Source organism: Anarrhichthys ocellatus, unplaced genomic scaffold (genome assembly GCF_004355925.1).
Source record: "Anarrhichthys ocellatus isolate YVR2014 unplaced genomic scaffold, GSC_Weel_1.0 scaffold75, whole genome shotgun sequence".
NCBI classification, from domain to species: Eukaryota; Metazoa; Chordata; class Actinopteri; order Perciformes; family Anarhichadidae; genus Anarrhichthys; species Anarrhichthys ocellatus.
Genome location: NW_022280105.1, coordinates 14,912 through 32,469, shown reverse-complemented (window position 1 = coordinate 32,469; position 17,558 = coordinate 14,912). Strand labels below are relative to the sequence as shown.

Here is a 17,558-nt window from a genome sequence, read left to right as displayed (position 1 = left end):
CCCTGTGTTTGTCCTACAACTAGGACAAACACAGGGACCCGATGGCTTCCCATTAGAGTTTTTTAAGAAACTTTGAGATCTGCTCTGTTATTAAGATATGCTTAATGAATCTTCATAAAGAGGGCCTCTAACTTTTGAATTGGTGAGATTTATGTTTTTCATAAACCATTTAAGGATGAAAACATATGTGGGTTGTATAGACCACTATCATTTCTCAATGTAGATTTTAAAATATTCTCTAAACCCTTAGACTGGAACCAGTAATAACTTCAGTGACCCATGAGCTCCAAAATCGACAATATCTGTGAATTATATCATATGATAGAGCTATCTAAAATTGAAAAAGATCCAAGATTAGTAATGTCAATGGATTCAGGAAAAACGTTTTTCATGCATGAACAATGAAACATTTGTTAACGTGATAAAAGCACCATACAGAACTCCAAAAGCCCAGGGGTTTCATTTATAACTGTTGGGTAACAAAACGGGGTCTGAAAAAGGCATATGCCATTTCCCAAGCAAAAGTTGTGATCTATAAAATCAAACTTGACGGGAGAATCTGCGCACCTGTACGGAAACTCTGACCCATCTTGTAATACTGTGCATATATCACCAAGTACGATTTCAGTTTTCATAAATTGTCTGTGAGTAAAATCGCTGCAGTTAACACTTCCTTCAGTTATAGTTTATTCCATCGGGACAGATACACTGTACAGACACAAACTGAAAACAGCTATCCGATGCGAGTATCAGAGCTAATTGGAGTCACCACGGTGACTGTCACACACTTTGCCTTCTCCATTCACCTCACCTGGCAAATCTTCACCTGCACATAAGGATTGTGTAAATAAACACAGTCTGGAAATACAGCCAGTGACAGCTGTCGCACAATCACTCTATATCCTCATTATCAGTCCTAATCATAATGCCATAAGAAAACTAGTACTGGGCAACGATTAAAATATTTAATTGCATGGATTTTTTGCGATTAATCGCATTGTTATGGCAAAGTTCAATAATGAATTCAAAAGTAGTGTATTGCGCACTTTTATTTTAAAAGTACTGCTATATGAACAAAAGGGCAATAACATTTAGTTCACGAGATGCAGGTAGCATGTTTTATACTTAACGTGAATATAATTCATACTTTTTTGGCATCTTATTCTGAAAACCGGATGTTTGTCTGAAGAAACCGGATGTTGTATCACGTTAATGTTTCCGCTAACTTTCAAAGTCCTTCGCTCGCTCCCGATCTGTGCCGTTTAAATGCGTTTACCGTGAATTTCAGCATATAGGTGCACTAAAATTACTGACTATAGGATGTTTGCTGGCTTTTATCCCACTGTTCTTGTCATTCTCTTGTTGTTATGTATATGTATTGTCTCTTGTCTTTCAATAAATAAAAAAAATAAAAAATAAAAAATCATAAGAAATTAAAAAATGCATTAACGCGCGATAAAATAATTGTCGGCGTTAATTAATGAATGCGTTAACGCGAAATTAACGCGTTAACTTGCCCAGCACTAAAGAAAACATAAATAAATAAATAAACACATTGTATTCACCTGTGAAACTTCCTTTTTTTAAACGATATCCAGGATGGTGGATACCACTGATTGTCGTGATCATTTTGGAAACAATCTGTCTGATTCAGTGGCGGCTGGCCAATAGAGGGCAATGGGGCATGGCCCCAGTAATATGTGTAAAATATGATATCTGCGCAGAATATATGCTTTTCCTCCTCGTCCTCTCCATCTGTGTGCTCGTCTGCTCGTGCTCTCCGCCTGTGTGCACGACACGTCTCAGAACGCGCAGCTAGGGGGGCAAAATCGTTTTGGCCCAAAAGAGGCGGGTCTATGAAGCAGTTTAGCCAATTGCTGATTGAAGATATAAATGAGTGACATACAATTTAGCCAATCAGCGCCCTCAAATAGATTCAGTGTGGGGCCAAAAATATTTAGCCCCCCTAGCTGCGCGTTCTCGTCAGGAGAAGTCTCTACAGGCGAGCACTACTCCTTCAAGTCTTGTTTGAGAGGAGACCTTTGGCGGAGATTCTGCAGGCCAAAGAGCTGATATCTGATCAGCCTGACCTCACAATCAGACAGCAGACTAGCGGGAAAGGGAAGCAGTCCATGCGAAGCTTCTGTACTAGCTGTACACCAGACAGGTTTGGCTAGCTGGATGACGTCATGCTAATAACTTATTTAGCTTTTTAAAACAACGGGGACGAATCCAGCACGGACAGTTACGGGAGTGAGGGATGAGGAAGTAAGGAAACATGAGAACACCAAGGCACACATGGAGAACTCTGTCAAGCTACATATTAGGCAAAGTGAACATATTTTCTTCTACATAGTTGTCCTCAGTCTCATCTGCTTAACTTGGTCATGGAGGCATCAACATGTAATTGAGATGGTAAATTAACAGTGAAAACTCATCATAGCTTAAGCCTTAATTTAACATCAGTATTCCTAATTACATTTCGTGTTTACTTCTCCTGACTTTTACCTCCTATAACAAGGTCCATAGGGGCATCTCAATAAATAAACATGTTATATTATATTATATAAGTGTTATTTACAGCTTTTTTTCGTGTTGGAATAAATGTTAAATATTTAACTGCAAAGTAGTAATGCGTGTTTGATACTTTAATTTTTTTGCATTAAATCATACTGGGATGTTTGCTGAAATTGATAGGATGGCCCTACCTAGAAAATTTTCCACCAGCCGCCACTGGTCTGATTCCTGGAAACATAAATACTGCGGTGACACTCGTGATGTGTTATGCTGTGTTCACACTGAACCAAATTTTCGCGTTGCGTTACTTGTGGGAATTTACTCGCAGGATCATTTGTGGTTATTCGCCTCATTTGCGCCGAAGAGGGGGAGTGGCTTATCTCCATGGAAGCCATTTATTTCCGCCACCAACCGTGGAAGAAATAACCTCTATTTCTGCTTATTACTTGTTGTGGAAGTCCCAGATATCCCGGGAAACTAAACGCCTTCTTGTCTGAGTTCATAACAGTAGGTATTTTCTCCCGTTGTTGTTGGGAATAGCACTGCACTCAGTAAGTATGGGAAGAGAGAGACTAACTGTCTTCTGCCTGTCCACAGACAGCCCCTCTAATCCACTGGGATGAGTTGGCATGAACTGCCTCATAGGCTTCCATTGCTCATGTGAAGCTGTGATATCATCATGCAGCACATGCGTACCTGTCATTTTATCTCAGTCCTAATGTTGACTCTCTGTCTTGTATTGGGCTTTGCAGTCAGCTAAACTCTTCCTCATACTCTTCCTCCAAGGAACAGACCAGAGTGTTGTATTTGGACAGGTTTAATATGAAAAAGTACAAAACCGGTGAAAAATACACAAGCAAATATTAGTTTTCACCAACATTAAGTACTGTGTTGGAGTTAGAATATTAATTTTACTTTTCCCAAGCAACCATGCTCGCACATCTTAAATAAAAAGTTTTTTTTTTTTTTTTTTTTGACGTGACCTTACATTAATGTTTCCACACCGTGAGCCAGAGGCTCCACCTTTTTTGTACCTTTTTTGTACCTTTTCATGGTACTTTTTGTACCTTTTCTTGGTACTTTTCATGGTACTCTACCTTTCTCTGTGTTTTGTAAGTGTGACTTCCACTTGTAAGCCACTCAATACTCCATTCATTACTTTAAGGCTGCAGTTCCCAGGAGGTGGAGCCTTGAATTCAAGTGAATTCTTTTGTTTCTTCACTTGCCAATCCAGTTGAATCCTGTATGCTCTGATGAAGGCCCTTCAGACCGAAAGCACAAATATGTGAATTCTGCATAGATCTAATGTATGGATATCTCTTCTATCAGAAACAGCAGCATGCCAAGTATTACAAAGATTTGAAGTGGTTTAAAAGATTGATAAAATCTTTGGAGCACAGCTGGGAAAAAAATCACACCACTTTGATTCCAAAAATCACGCTGCAGTCTCTAAATCTTCTGCAGCCTACAAACTGTAAGGAACTATAAGGAAAGAGAAATGTTGCCACACTGGTTACTTGACGGAAGCAGTAGGATTTTCCACTTCTGTTTCTCAGTCATTTGCCGACTTTGGCAGTGGACATAGTGTCACTAAAAGTGCAGCAGTAGGCTACCAGTTAACTAGGCTGTGCCGTCTTTGAGCTAACTGGCTATGCAAAACAGAAGGAAGGGCTTATTAACGTAAAAAAAACTGTGAAAAAGTTACGTTTTAATGTTACTCAGTAAAGCAGCATTAAAAGTGGCTTTAAAAAAAAAAAGTATTTAAAACAGGTGAAAATAGAGGCATAAAATGGCACTTTTGACTTTCCACAGGGTAATATTATTAGTTTTAATGTTATTAAAAGTTACCTTTGAGCCACATTAGTGTACCTAACATTAAAACAATGTTCACGAATCGCGCTGGACGCGTTGGACGCGCCGGAGAGGGGGCGAGGCTTATCGCCCTGTAAGCCGTTCAACTGTCCGCCATTAACCATGGAAAAAATAACCTATTTCTGCATAGTACGTGTTGTGGAAGTCACAGATATCCCGGGAAACTAAACGCCGTCATGTCTGGTTCATAACATTGTCCAGAGGACCTCCGTGGATTTTATCGAAGTGTATTCACACGTCGCTGTTTACTACAGCTGTATGAACACAAAATAAACTGATTTGGCTGTGATTTAACGGCAATAAACCGACAAAAAGGGACTCCGAACTAACTACGTAATGATGCCGCCGATTTGTACTTGTCTTCTCGATGGAGCTCGGATGGATCGGTGCTAGGCTATGCTAACATTGTAGCAGCTCCACCAACACTCAGAATAACGTCATCTAGACGTAAATACGGCAGTGTCTATTCATTGTTTGTACCATGGTTTACACACACATTTATACACATAGTTTGGTCCGGTCTCTATTGATATGAGGTATCGTAGAGCTCTGGGTGAACACAGACGGCTACAGTATTTATTTCCTGATTCAACAACGGCAGTCAGCGATGACAGGAGAAACAACTCAACGCTGATAGGCTATCGCGCCGGGGCGTAACGCGAATATTTCGCCGAAGTTGAAAAATTTAAACTGCCGCGTTTGGGGCGATTTGGAGTTTGACGTCAATTTGCGTCAATCGCGCCACGAATTTGCATCAATCGCGCCGCGCCATCGCAAATTTGCGTTGCTCCAGTCTCATCGCGTCTGTGCATAGACATTGGCGAATAATTTGCGCCGCGTTTGGTGTGAACGCACCATTAGGCTAAATGGCCATTAAAGGAATAGGCACAGCCTTTTTTGGGTTCACCAGTCAACACAAGAAGATTAAGGCTTAAAATCACTTATAAGAGATGGCGTTTTTGTTTTAAAGATGAATCTGAGTTTTGACTTTGACGTTTCTTTGTGACAGGATGAAGGTATCGTATCGAGGCCATTTTCTTCACAACATCTATACCAATTCATTCATTGACTCTCCAGAGTTCAGGTCTACTGAGATGCACAGAGGAGAGAAGTTTCAGGTAATTAGAAGATCAGATGGACAACAGCAATAAACAAACTGCTTTTGTACCTTCATTGCTTAATTGCCTCAAATAAAAACATATCGGCCTTGTCATCAACATGTAGATTGCAGTGATAAAATGAATAATAGGTCAGAGCTAGTGTAGTAACGGACCACTGTTGATCCGTGATCCGTACGGATCCCCCCCTCACGGTTCGGCATGCGTGGAAAACATGGATACATTCCAGTTTAACGTTACACACAGTGTGAAATAAAGTTTTAATGACGACCGTTATCCGCCAATATTCAGTAAAATATCTCATCAGGACATCGGCATTTATACTTTTCTAGTCACCAACTCCATAATGTTACATTGTCAACAACCAATCCGTGTTTGAATTGAGCAGAAGAGCTAGTTACATTGGCAGCACCGCTAACGGTCAACGATTGAAGGTTCCGTTTGGTTACATTATGATGCGTTCAGGCTCTGTTTAGTGAAAATTAGTATTAGGCGAAGTTAAATTATAACAAAATCATGTATTCACATGTAATCTCGCAAAAAGTAGTTTTGGTTAGAAACTTGAATAAATCCAGTTGTTTGAAGATGTTTTCACAACAACATAGATATTATAGATGAATTATGACCTGTTTGCAATACCTCTAAGCAGCTTAAAACAGCTTAAAACATCTTTAAAACTACTATTGACAAGATTTGTTTTAATCCATAAAAATGCAATCTTTTATTTCTTCATCATTTGAATTGCGTATTTTTAAGAAGATACAAAACACAACAGATGACAAAACTAAAAGTACAACATTTAGAATAGTTGATGGTTTACAGACTTCAGAGCGATCAAAATGATTTTTTTGGTTGGTTGCAAAAAGAAAATTGTCTGGAGCCTGCAACCAGCTGTATAATTAAACAACAAAGGGATCTGTATCTGTCAATATAGATCATCAATGATCATCAATTAGTTTCGCCGGCAAAAAAACGTGTTGAGGGATCTGTAAAAGTTACATTTGCTCCCTTTTTTTCTTTTGTGCTGATCCGTGATACGATCCGAATCGTGGGTTTTATGATCCGTTGCACATCTAATCAGAACTTGAACTAACTGCTTTTTTGAAAGACAAATGATGTGTTTGACAGGTGACCATCATGGCAGAGGAGAACTGTAAATTCCTGTGTTGGTCTCGAGAGAGGCTCACCTATTTCCTGGAGTCTAATACTTTCCTAAATGAGGTGTTCAGGTACCTCATTGGCAAAGACATCACCAACAAACTGTACTCTCTGAATGACCCCACACTCAGTGACAAGGTAGGCCCAGGTCTCATGTCAAATTATAATAAAATGGCACAAACACTGGAAGTAACACATCAACAGCATAATGGATGACAGCTACAGAAATGATGGTGTTGATGATGATGGTGGTGGATGTGTTCCAGGCGGTGAAGAAGATGGACCGTCAGCCCAGCCTATGCTCTCAGCTGTCTATGATGCAGATGAGGAACAGCATGGCGAGCAGCAGCGATACTGATGATGTCCTTAACCAGATCCTACGAGGAGGTTCTGCTGGATCGTCACTCCGTAAGTCACATTATCACCCCACAAGATGTGTTTTCAGGTTATTGTAACCATGAGTGCCTTACAGCAGTACAGTTTACGGCAGAGTATTGCATTGGCTGATCTCGCAATTTCTAAACCTTTAATTTGAAATAATCAGTTATATCTAAGTAATACAAGCAAATGTACATTTACAGCTATTACAGTTATGTGTAAAATTTAAAAATGATTATAGCATTATTCAGATTTTTCCAATGTTGTACCATTAATGTGGTCTATTACTGCATAGGTTCAGAGTTTCAATTTATTCATCCATTAAAAACATGGGAAGCCCAGTGCTCCAATCCTAATCACGCAATACTGATTACCAAAATGCTGGAAATAAATACCAACAAAATAAAACCAAGTTTTGAGAGGACTTTTTTTTTGTAACAGTCATGTATCCTCATACAACGGTTTGTATGTAATATGAAAAGTTATTTCTCGTTTTCCGTGTGTTCTCCTAAGAACATCCAGCAACATCCAGAGTAGAGTGCTGATTCACTAACTCAGTACTCTGGGGATGCACATAAACTCTTGATCTCTAGCACCCCCTAATTGTATTTAGCTTTTTTGGCACCCTTTGATATACTTGAAAATTCACAAAACGTGGGGCACACAACAAAGACTGAACATTGCAAGTAGGGATGCCCCCCAATACCCGGTTCTAAACAGGAATCGATAAGACAGTAGTAAATACCTGGAGCATCGATAAGGTCCGTAGTCAACGGTTCTGCTATCGGTGCTTTAGAAGTTATGGAATGAGATCTCGGCTGAGGCTGCAGCCCTGACCCAGCCGACCCATCTCCCTCTACCAGCGCCGGTCCTAGCCCAAGTCCCTTCTTACAAGCAGCTACAGGGAAGATGACACAGGACGAGTGTCACAGCGCTGTTACCCAGTTTATTGTTAAAGGCCTGCACCCCTTCCCAACAGTGGAGTCAAAGGGAATTAGGGAACAACTAATAAGTCTGTCAGTGTATATTGAGTTGTTTGATACATAGTTATTAATAACCTCTATAGCCCTAGCCCTATTTTTAGGCCTCTAAAATTGCATATCCATACCTTTTAGACTGTAGATCTGAAACTACAAGGTCTATTTTAATAATTTTGATGGTATAATACAGGTAAAACTTGTGAGAGACTTGTTCAGATGTGTAAATATTGTGTATATGTTACTGGTTAATAGTGAACGAAGATGGCACACAGCTCAAATTGAAAAGTTCCAGGTTCGCCTGAAAAAAAAGCACTTTTATTGAACATCTTTTTTGAAATAATGCAGATTGAAGCCTAAAAATACTCCACAGTCATAGCACAACAGGTTTGTGGTCTGTCCAAGCTAATTTTACTTAGCAGGCCAGCATAAATGAGGTCTGAGTACAGAATTTCAAGCCAAATTTTCATTTTTGGAACCAGATTTTGCGCTGCTCTATTCTAATTTTATATACTATATAACTACATGTCAACTATATATTCACTTGCTTTATCACTAAGAGTGTTCAATACATCGTAATAAAGCAGTTTGCAATAATTTTCAGCCATGTTCAGTTATTTCCAGATGTCATATGTCTCATCCATGAAAAAAACCTGCTCTGACTCAGTGTGTATGTGGGATTTGTAAGGCCTGTGATTGGCGGAATTAATTATATGACACGTTGTTAGGTCCGGAATAGTCCATTGAAAGCCGTCAGGGGTGTTATTTGGAAAGCTGAGGGACATTAGCCAGTAAAAATCTTGATAAGGTGGGCTCAACCCCCATGCGAAAAATAGATTGGTCCAGGCGAAAAATGCGGGCCATTTTCGCATGCCAGGTCACAGCACGTTCATTTCAATGCAGGCAGAGAGACCAGGAAACGGAGCACAGCGCTGCAGCAACTTTCAATGGATTAACTGTTTTTTTCGGGACGAAAATGACAAAAAGGTTAGCAGATTTTCAATTTTTTTTCTCGAGAGCAGTGTGTGGTTTCTTGGGGTTTGTCCTGTGACTTTTGAATGCTTTGTCGGAGGTCTATTTGGACACGCTGGGTTGACGCTGTATCGAGCCCTCGTGCAAAATCATGTATCCATCCGCCATTATAGCTGCCGGCTTTGTGATGAAAAATGAATTTCGGATGCATAGTTGGCGGATTTTTTTGGAGAAAAATCCTGATATTGTGATAAATCTTCTAGTGTATTGAATTAGTTTGTGTATAACTGTGTATAATTGTGTAAAATGGGTTGCATGATGATTTTGCCCAGACTTTTTTTTTTTCCGATATTTTACATGTCTGGACCATTTTTCATATGTCTTGATGAAAAGTCCATTCGGAACTTCGGTACCGGTACTCGAACCCCAAATGGGGCTCGCTCGGGCTATAGAGGTTTTAATAAGGGGAGCAGCTGTGTTGTTATACGTTAGTGTTTTAAGTTATTTTGAAGCTGCTAGTCCCATTACCATTCCAGCCAACACATATTAACGATGGTTGTTACTACTTGACTTTAGGGAGATGACCAAGGCTCTGAGCACTAAATATACTCCTCCCTGTAGGAATGTTCTCAAATGTACATTTCACTAGCTAGGACCCCGCCTCAGCCAATCGAACTTTCATCGATCATTTGGAGCGTTGAGGAATGGTTGAGGGAGAATTAGCCAGGGTGAGAGTTTAGCGGTTTGGGGAAGGCTTAGTTGAGGATCCACTGCGGCTCCCGGGCCTTGCAGATGTTATGTTTAAAATTTCTCAAACTAAAGGCAAAGGAAAAAGCCCCGCTCTTTGCTCCTGATCCGTCAGCAAGATAAGGCCGAATCAGCTGGTTGAAGTTTAAATCAAAAGGCATTTAATATCTAACAAAAGCAAATACAGTTACAAACTGAATCACACTATTAATAGTAAAAAAAACAAATATTTCATGAAATATGAGATCCAATCCGAGCCACCCAGTAGCCTGATGTGACTGCTAGGTGGTCCCCAGAAGATCTGAAATCCTCCAGAGTTTCAAACCCTTTGTCCCCTCGAAAAGTCTCTGAAGAGTCTCATATTACACCCATCGATCAGCTCAATGATTGGCTGAAATCCAATAAGCCCCTCCTTGGCCCTTGACCTGTTGTTCTGATCAGACACCTCACCCAGCCACTTTCTTCCAACCCCCCTTTTACAACACATTCCTCAACCCCCTCACACAGACACTCAACCACACTCCTTGGTTAAAACTCCTACAAGTAAACACACTATTGATATCCAGCACTAGGAGCGCTTTAAACTTAAATTCCTCACACAGATCCCCAGGTCTCCATGTGGGACGGAAGGATAATGACTATGAAAAATAATAGGGAGGGTGGGATGCGGAAAGCGTGAACAGGTCGAGGCTTAGAGTGGGTAGATACGTATTTATAGGACTGTGGCCGGAAGTGGGGGAGTGGCGTGGTCCTTCTCCTGAAATTCAGCTAAAATGTATTTCCAATTGTTGTTTGCATTGAAATAGTATAGTCAACAATAATTAGTTATTTAAACATTTATGCTCTTGCCGTTTAAGAAATAATATTTGTTTACATATGAATAATAAAGTAATATTGATTATATTCTTACAAAATAATCATAAAGAACCGATAAGAATATCGATAAGGAACCGAACCCATAAGCAGTATGGATAATAGCATCTATAAAATCCTAAAGATCCATCCCTGATTGCGAAATTATACAGTGATTGGGTTCACGCATGTTTAGCATGCTCCAAATCGTCATCTAATGTGTGGAAGGCTCTGATATTCATGAAGTTTGCTACCCATATCACTCAGATCATTTCTGACATATTTCTGATTGACCTTAATTAGTTTCGTCCATCTGGAAGTCTGGCATTTTTCATTTTGTGCATTTTTTAATGTATTTTATGCTGTCTTATGTTTCAATTTTGGTTCAATCCTCCAGCTAGTGTGATGCTATATTGGGAAGGAATAGTCGATATCGCCAACGATGATGTCAAAGGTCATGTGACAATACTGCTGCTACTGTTATTATTAGTACTCAACCTTTTTTACATTATTATTCTGCTATTGGTACTACTACTGCTATTAATAATCTCCTATGTATCATTTATATCAGGGGTCTTCAATGTTTTTCAGGGCAAGGACCCCCAAACTGATAGAGAGATGGAGCAGGGACCCCGACTATATATATTGTATAAAATTATGTTTTATATTAAACTGGGCCTAGTGCCATGTATAAACATGTGCATCTTTATTGTGCATTCAATACTAAGCTATTCAAATAATACACAGGTTCATATATTCATGTTTTTATTTTAAACATGTGCAAGGTGCAGTGAGTAGGGTGGCCGTGCCACTGCCATTTAGAAACATACCTTGTCAGATGATACCAATGCCAATATCACCATTGTCTGTCAATTGCATGATAATCATGCATACAAGCTATTCAAATTGATGTTTTCATTTTAAACATAAATGTGGAAACGAAAAATGTGTGATAGCCTATTGCCACTGCCATGCATAAACATACCTGTTATCTTTCATACAATACTGAACTATTAAAATAATAGACAGATTCATGTTTTTTGGTCGAGTTACAAAACGATCCATTTGGCACTTGGCATAATAATATACTGGCCTCAGTAGTTGGCTGTTGTGGATAAGATCTGCAGTGTTTTAGCCAGGAATATCTTGCAAAAAAGATTGCACAAGGTGTGAGTGAAGTAAATAGTTTTAAAAAAATGGTAACTTATTTTCAAATAATATTACAGCATGCAACCTTGTGTCTGGGATCTTAATCTAACCATTTGGCAGTATTCCTCCACGAATCGGCACCTTAACGTGGTGGAGGAGTTTGAGTGGCTCAGTGATCCTGGGAGCTGTGTTGTCCGGGGCATTAGCCCCTGGTAGGGTCTCCCAAGGTTAACAGGTCGCAGGGGAGAGCCCAGACTAAGAGCGGTTCAAAAAACCCGGATGAATAGCAGCCCACAGACTTCAGCCACCTCGCCCGGACCAGGGATACCGGGGCACCCTCCCGGAGCCAGACCCAGGAGGGGAGCTCGCCGGCGAGTGTCTGGTGGCCGGGCCTTTGCCCATGGGGCCCGGTCGGGCTCAGCCCGAAGAAACACCATGGAGCAGCCACCCTGTGGACTCACCACCCGCAGGGACAAGCATCGGGGTCGGGTGCAATGCAGACCGGGTGGCGGGCCAGGACCGAGAGCCTGAATATATGGAGGCAGAAGATGTTATCTTTCAGTCAGAAATGCACACATTCAGCGACATACAGGAGCTCTCTCAAGCTGGGCACCGGTTCACTCACACCGTAGAAAATGGATGGATGGATGGCATTTGGCAGTACCTCTGCGGCCCTCAAGGTGGAGCTTTGAGGTCCACTAATGGGCCCTGGCCCAAATCTTGAGAATAGCTGGTTTAGAAAAAGATTGTGGTTTGGGTTCAAATAAGTACGCTTATTATGTAGTTCATACAGGTGGCGTTAGTTAGTATTTACATAAGTTACATAACAAAAAAGACCCTTGAAATAGGTCAACATTGCGTTTTGGTTTTACACAGGGCAGGAACAGCATTTCCTCTGTTCCTTAGTGAATGCAAACCCAGAACTTCCTCCATGTTAATTTGTTGTCTTGATAATTAATCATAATGTATATTTCCACCATGTTTCTACCTGACATGTCATAGACAGCACTCTGCCGCTCCCACTTTCTCTAGTTTACTGTTTTCATTTTTTTATTATTTCCAATTACCTGATTATTTCCATTTCTGGATCGGTGTTAAGCTACTATCAATGAATATTAAACATTCACATCAAATTATCAATGCCTCAGCTGCCATAGTCTTTCCCTTTCCTCGTCAGCTTTTAATGTGAAAAATGTTAAGGTAGTGTTACATTTCAGTGGCAAAACTTGAAATAGATAGATTTGAAGTGGGGTTGTATAAGGTACTTACCAATATTGCATCAGTTTATTACCTGTAGTAGACGGGAGAATAGTAATGAACTGCTATGGATGGGAGCAGCAACAAAATGTGTTTTAGCCACCTAAAAGAAAGAACCACCTAAAAAGTCTGTCAATTTAATGGTGAAAGATCTGAGATATGGAGCAGTTCAATTTCCTCTCAACGGCTCTTAACATGTCAACGGCACATAGCAGCCCTTTCACCTTAGTATACTGTTAGCACCATTAGCTAACAGTTCTTACCTAAGGGGGTAACGGGGCAGGTGGCACCTTGATAACACTCACTTGCCATAGGCACAGCTCACGGGAGCAATATGGGGTTAAGCGTCTTGTCCAAGGACACATCAACATGGACTGAAGGAGCCGTGGCATTTTTTTCTGGGGCATCTTTTATTTGCTCCCGACGGCCACACCAGAGTGGCCATGAATTGAATACTGGCTTTTAAAAAAAAAAACATTACCACAATGAAGCAGTGGAAAGCATGCTTAAAGATTGGGGTGGTTATTAACATTTATCCGGATGTCAACATTAATTGTCCAATGGTTGAAGTAGTGTTCATGTTAGCACTCTTCTTTGCTGATACAGGGGTATTTGTCTCAGGACAGGTTATTTTCTTTTTCTTTTCTTTTTTTAAATTATTTTTTTAATTCATTTTTTTCTAGAAAAATCCCCTGGCACCAAGACCTCCTCAAAGATGAAGCCAATAGAAGAAGGCATGGAAGATGATGTTTTTGAAGAATCTGCTTCTTCCAAGTCTCGCCGTATGCCCAGCACTTCCACTGAGGACGTGTAGCCAGCAGGGGAAGAATACACAAGATCCAATGTATGCACTTCTTGTTTAGCAACAACAACAACTAGAATCTGATAGATACACCCGCAAGGCCGACATTACCACATGTTATTTTCGTAAGTAAATGGATATCCTCCTGCTGGCAACAAATGTCAGTTGAGAAATATCAAAGATATGTTTCTGGTCATTTAGTAACAGTTTCTCCATTACATAGTTTGCCCACCAGAGAGCACTGAAAAGTTTATTTTTACACTGTTAAATGTTCTTCTTAGAAGCCACTAGAAATACCTTCTTATAAAAATGTCCTATGTTAATGCTCCACTGTTCATCGGCTACTTGTTAACTGTGTTTGGTGCTAAGGAGCTATTTTGGGAAGCAGGCGTTATGGCTGCAGGGGCCCGCCCACAGAGCTGCCATGGCCCCATATAGTCACATCATGTATCGGCCAATCATTTTGTTGTTTTTGCTATATTAATATAGATACATATAGCTTAAACAGAGGAGGCAAAAATACAACTGACCAACTGCCTGATTAATACACTCAAATGCCAGCCCACGGATTTATGTCTGCCGCTGGTTCAGTTGGGTCAGGGGTCAGCAACCATTACTGTCCAAAGGGCCATTTTGCTCTATTTTCCACCAAATAAAATTTGTCTGGAGCCGCAAAAGCTATTCGATATCACAGCTTATATACGTTTTATATATAGTTATATTATATATACAAAAACTATAGTTTGTTGTATTTATGAAATAATAGAACAAGAATAAAGACAATTATTGACATTTTATTGCTATTTTAACTTTTATGAGGAGGAGAAAAAAAATACACTGGCATGTGTAGGCCTACATTGAGGACACAGAACTAAACACAGAACTATGCAGGCCTTCAGTCCTCCCCATAGTTGTGGGAAATAACTTAGAAATAAATATAACATATAGCTGCAGAAGTGAATCAAACACAGAACAATTCAAGTATATTTGGGTCCTCTCCCCATGTTTGTGGAAAACAATATTAAATAAAAAGTAGCCTACTTTGAAATAATTATAACATATAGCTGCAGCCTAATATCTTAAAATGAGTAAAGATAAAAAATAGGCAGTTTGTATTTAAGTAAGACTAAAGTCCATTTCAGTGCGATGTCATCCTCTTCTTTTTTTCCTCAGCCACGTACAGCCATCAACCGTCGCGCCTGAACATAAAAACACAACTACATCAGTTCAGGATCTAAAATAAATATTTTTCTCCAAGATAATAGCCTATTAAATGATCGTGTTCTCACCTGTTTAATGTGACTTTTGTTTCTGAACATCGCTGCAGAGTTTCTCTATGTCAGGGCTGTAAGATGTGACTTTGAGCTTCAAACAGGACTGCAGGCTGTCATCTGTGAGGCGGGAGCGATATTTAGATTTGATGTAGTTCATGCTTGAGAAAATCTGCTCGCATAAGTACGTTGATCCAAAGATGGACAGGACTCCAAATGCATAAGTCTTCATGTTCATGTAAGTGTCGGGAATGGCATTCCATGTTTCAAACACAAGTTTGTCGGGTTTGGGGAGGTTTTCAATGTCGCTCCATTTGTGCTCTCTAGCGAGGACGGCCTTCTGACGGGCGACATCTTCAAGATCAGCTGTCAGGCTTTTGAACTTGGACAACCATAAGTCTTTATCAGCTATGTCTGCGAGTTCGATTTCCAGATCAGGTTGACTTACTCCCAGGAATGCAGACATGTTCAGCTGGTATGGGTCGATGTCCAGGTGTGTGACGGGGAAGGATAATGTGCTTTTTTCCTCCCTGAACTCGCTGAATCTTTTCCCAAATGCAGTTTGCATTTCAATAATTGCATCCTGTAAATACTCACAATTTATGTGAGTATTTCTTTCTCTGAACTCTCTCAGGGAGGGGAAGTGAGAGAGCTTGCCTCTCTGTACATCTCTGGCAAACACTGTCATCTTGCGCTCAAACGCCAACACATCCTCCAGCATCTGCAGAGCCGTGCCTCCCTTTCCCTGGAGACTTTTTTTTGTTCAACGTGTTTAAGTGACTTGTCATGTCTACCATGAAGTGCAACCTTTCCAGCCAATCTGGATCTCCCAGCTCAGGATAGGTGAGGTCTTTACTTTCCAGGAATGTTTTCACATGTTCCAGGCAAGCAGCAAACCGTTTTAGCACCTCTCCCCTGGACAGCCACTGGACTTTGTTATGCAGCAGGAGATCTGAATATGTGCTGTCCACCTCTTCCAACAACGAACAGAACTGTCGGTGGTTTAACCCCTTTGCCATTATTTTGTTCACTATCTGAATAACAAGATTCATCACCTCCATACATTCCGGGGGAAATGTTTGAGCGCACAGTGCTTCTTGGTGTAAGATGCAGTGAAACGACAGCAGCTTTCGATCCAGTGACTTCTGAAGTAAAGTCACAAATCCCTTCTGTGCTCCTCTCATACTGGGTGCCCCATCAGTAGCCACTGACACCAAGCGGGTCGTGTTTATTTCTTTAGCTTTTAAACAATTCACAACAGCCTCACAAATGTCCTCCCCTCGTGTTTGCCCTTTTAGCGGTATTAATTCAATGATTTCTTCCTGCGGCCCATTAGAGTTCATATACTGTATCTGCATACCAGTGCTGTCTGCTCAATGTCGTTTACATCTCTTGACTCATAGCAGGCGATTGAGAATGCTGCAGCTGAATTGATGTCCTCAATTTGCTGACTGGTGATGTTTGTTGCCATTTTAATGGCCCTGTCCTTAACAGTCTTTGCAGAGAGAGGCATATCTCTGATTTTTTGAACAATTTCCCCTTTGTTTTTGAAGTCCGAGAATAGATGCTCAGATACTTTAATGAACGATTCTTTCATGTATTCTCCATCTGTGAACGGCTTTCCACGCCTTACTATCTCATGAGCTGCCACAAAACTAGAAGCAGTAGTTGAGTTTGGAGACTTGATCCACTTTGCGAAAGTATATTTACTTTGCTCAGTTTTCTGCAGCAGTTCAGAAATCGCTCTTTTTCGCGCATCTCCAGCTTGATATTTTTCAGCAAATGCTGTGTGTTTGGTCTGAAAGTGTCTTTCAACATTACATTTTTTGTTGTTTGCTAATTTCTCACCTCATATTAAGCGGTAAGCCAGCGTTGCTGGCAGTGAACGCAAATAAATACGTCCACGCAGAATTAAATTCTCTATTTTCTTCCAGTTTTCTTTTTTTGGATTTATCCATTGATAACCTTACCGAGGGCGGGAGTCTGCAATCACGACGAGCCACCTGCAGGGGAAGGCGCTTGACGGCGACGTAATAGGATGTGACGCACATTTCAGTTGACTAAATATTAAAACGTTTTTTATTTTCCATGACACAGTATCACCTCAAACTCCAAGATAGGAGGTGTTCCATTTGAAAGACTGTCCACTGTCCACTGTGCAAAAAAAAGTTATTTATTTTAATGTTTTTTGTCAAAGACTCAGGGAGCCGCAACAGAGGCGCATGCGGCTCGGGAGCCGCGGGTTGCCGACCCCTGAGTTGGGTAGTAGTGAACTTCATGTAATAAAACTAGTAGCGGAACTACATTTTGCAGCAGCTTGCTGGTAGTTTAACTACATTCATATTTGTATATTGATTCAAATGTAATTTAATTTTAAGTACTTTTGTTACTTTTCTTTTTTGTGTACAAACAATTTTAGGCCATAAAAGGAAATATTTTACCATTCCTTCTAGAATGGTAAAGACAAGTGAACCCCTTTGACGAGACT

At 40.4% G+C, this 17,558-nt stretch overlaps 1 protein-coding gene across 2 annotated transcripts in view; it reads left to right on the top strand.

Annotated features, from left to right (window-relative positions):
• The window catches only part of popdc1 (popeye domain cAMP effector 1), a 21,195-nt gene extending 6,692 nt beyond the window's left edge, over window positions 1–14,503 (top strand). For both annotated transcript variants that reach the window (XM_031873839.1, XM_031873840.1), the window contains 4 exons: window positions 5,399–5,507; window positions 6,636–6,803; window positions 6,932–7,073; window positions 13,681–14,503. In XM_031873839.1, coding sequence (XP_031729699.1) covers window positions 5,399–5,507; window positions 6,636–6,803; window positions 6,932–7,073; window positions 13,681–13,811 — 550 coding nt within the window. In that variant the 3' untranslated portion in view covers window positions 13,812–14,503. The remainder of the gene's footprint in view (window positions 1–5,398; window positions 5,508–6,635; window positions 6,804–6,931; window positions 7,074–13,680) is intronic.
• The last annotated feature ends 3,055 nt before the right edge of the window (window positions 14,504–17,558 follow it).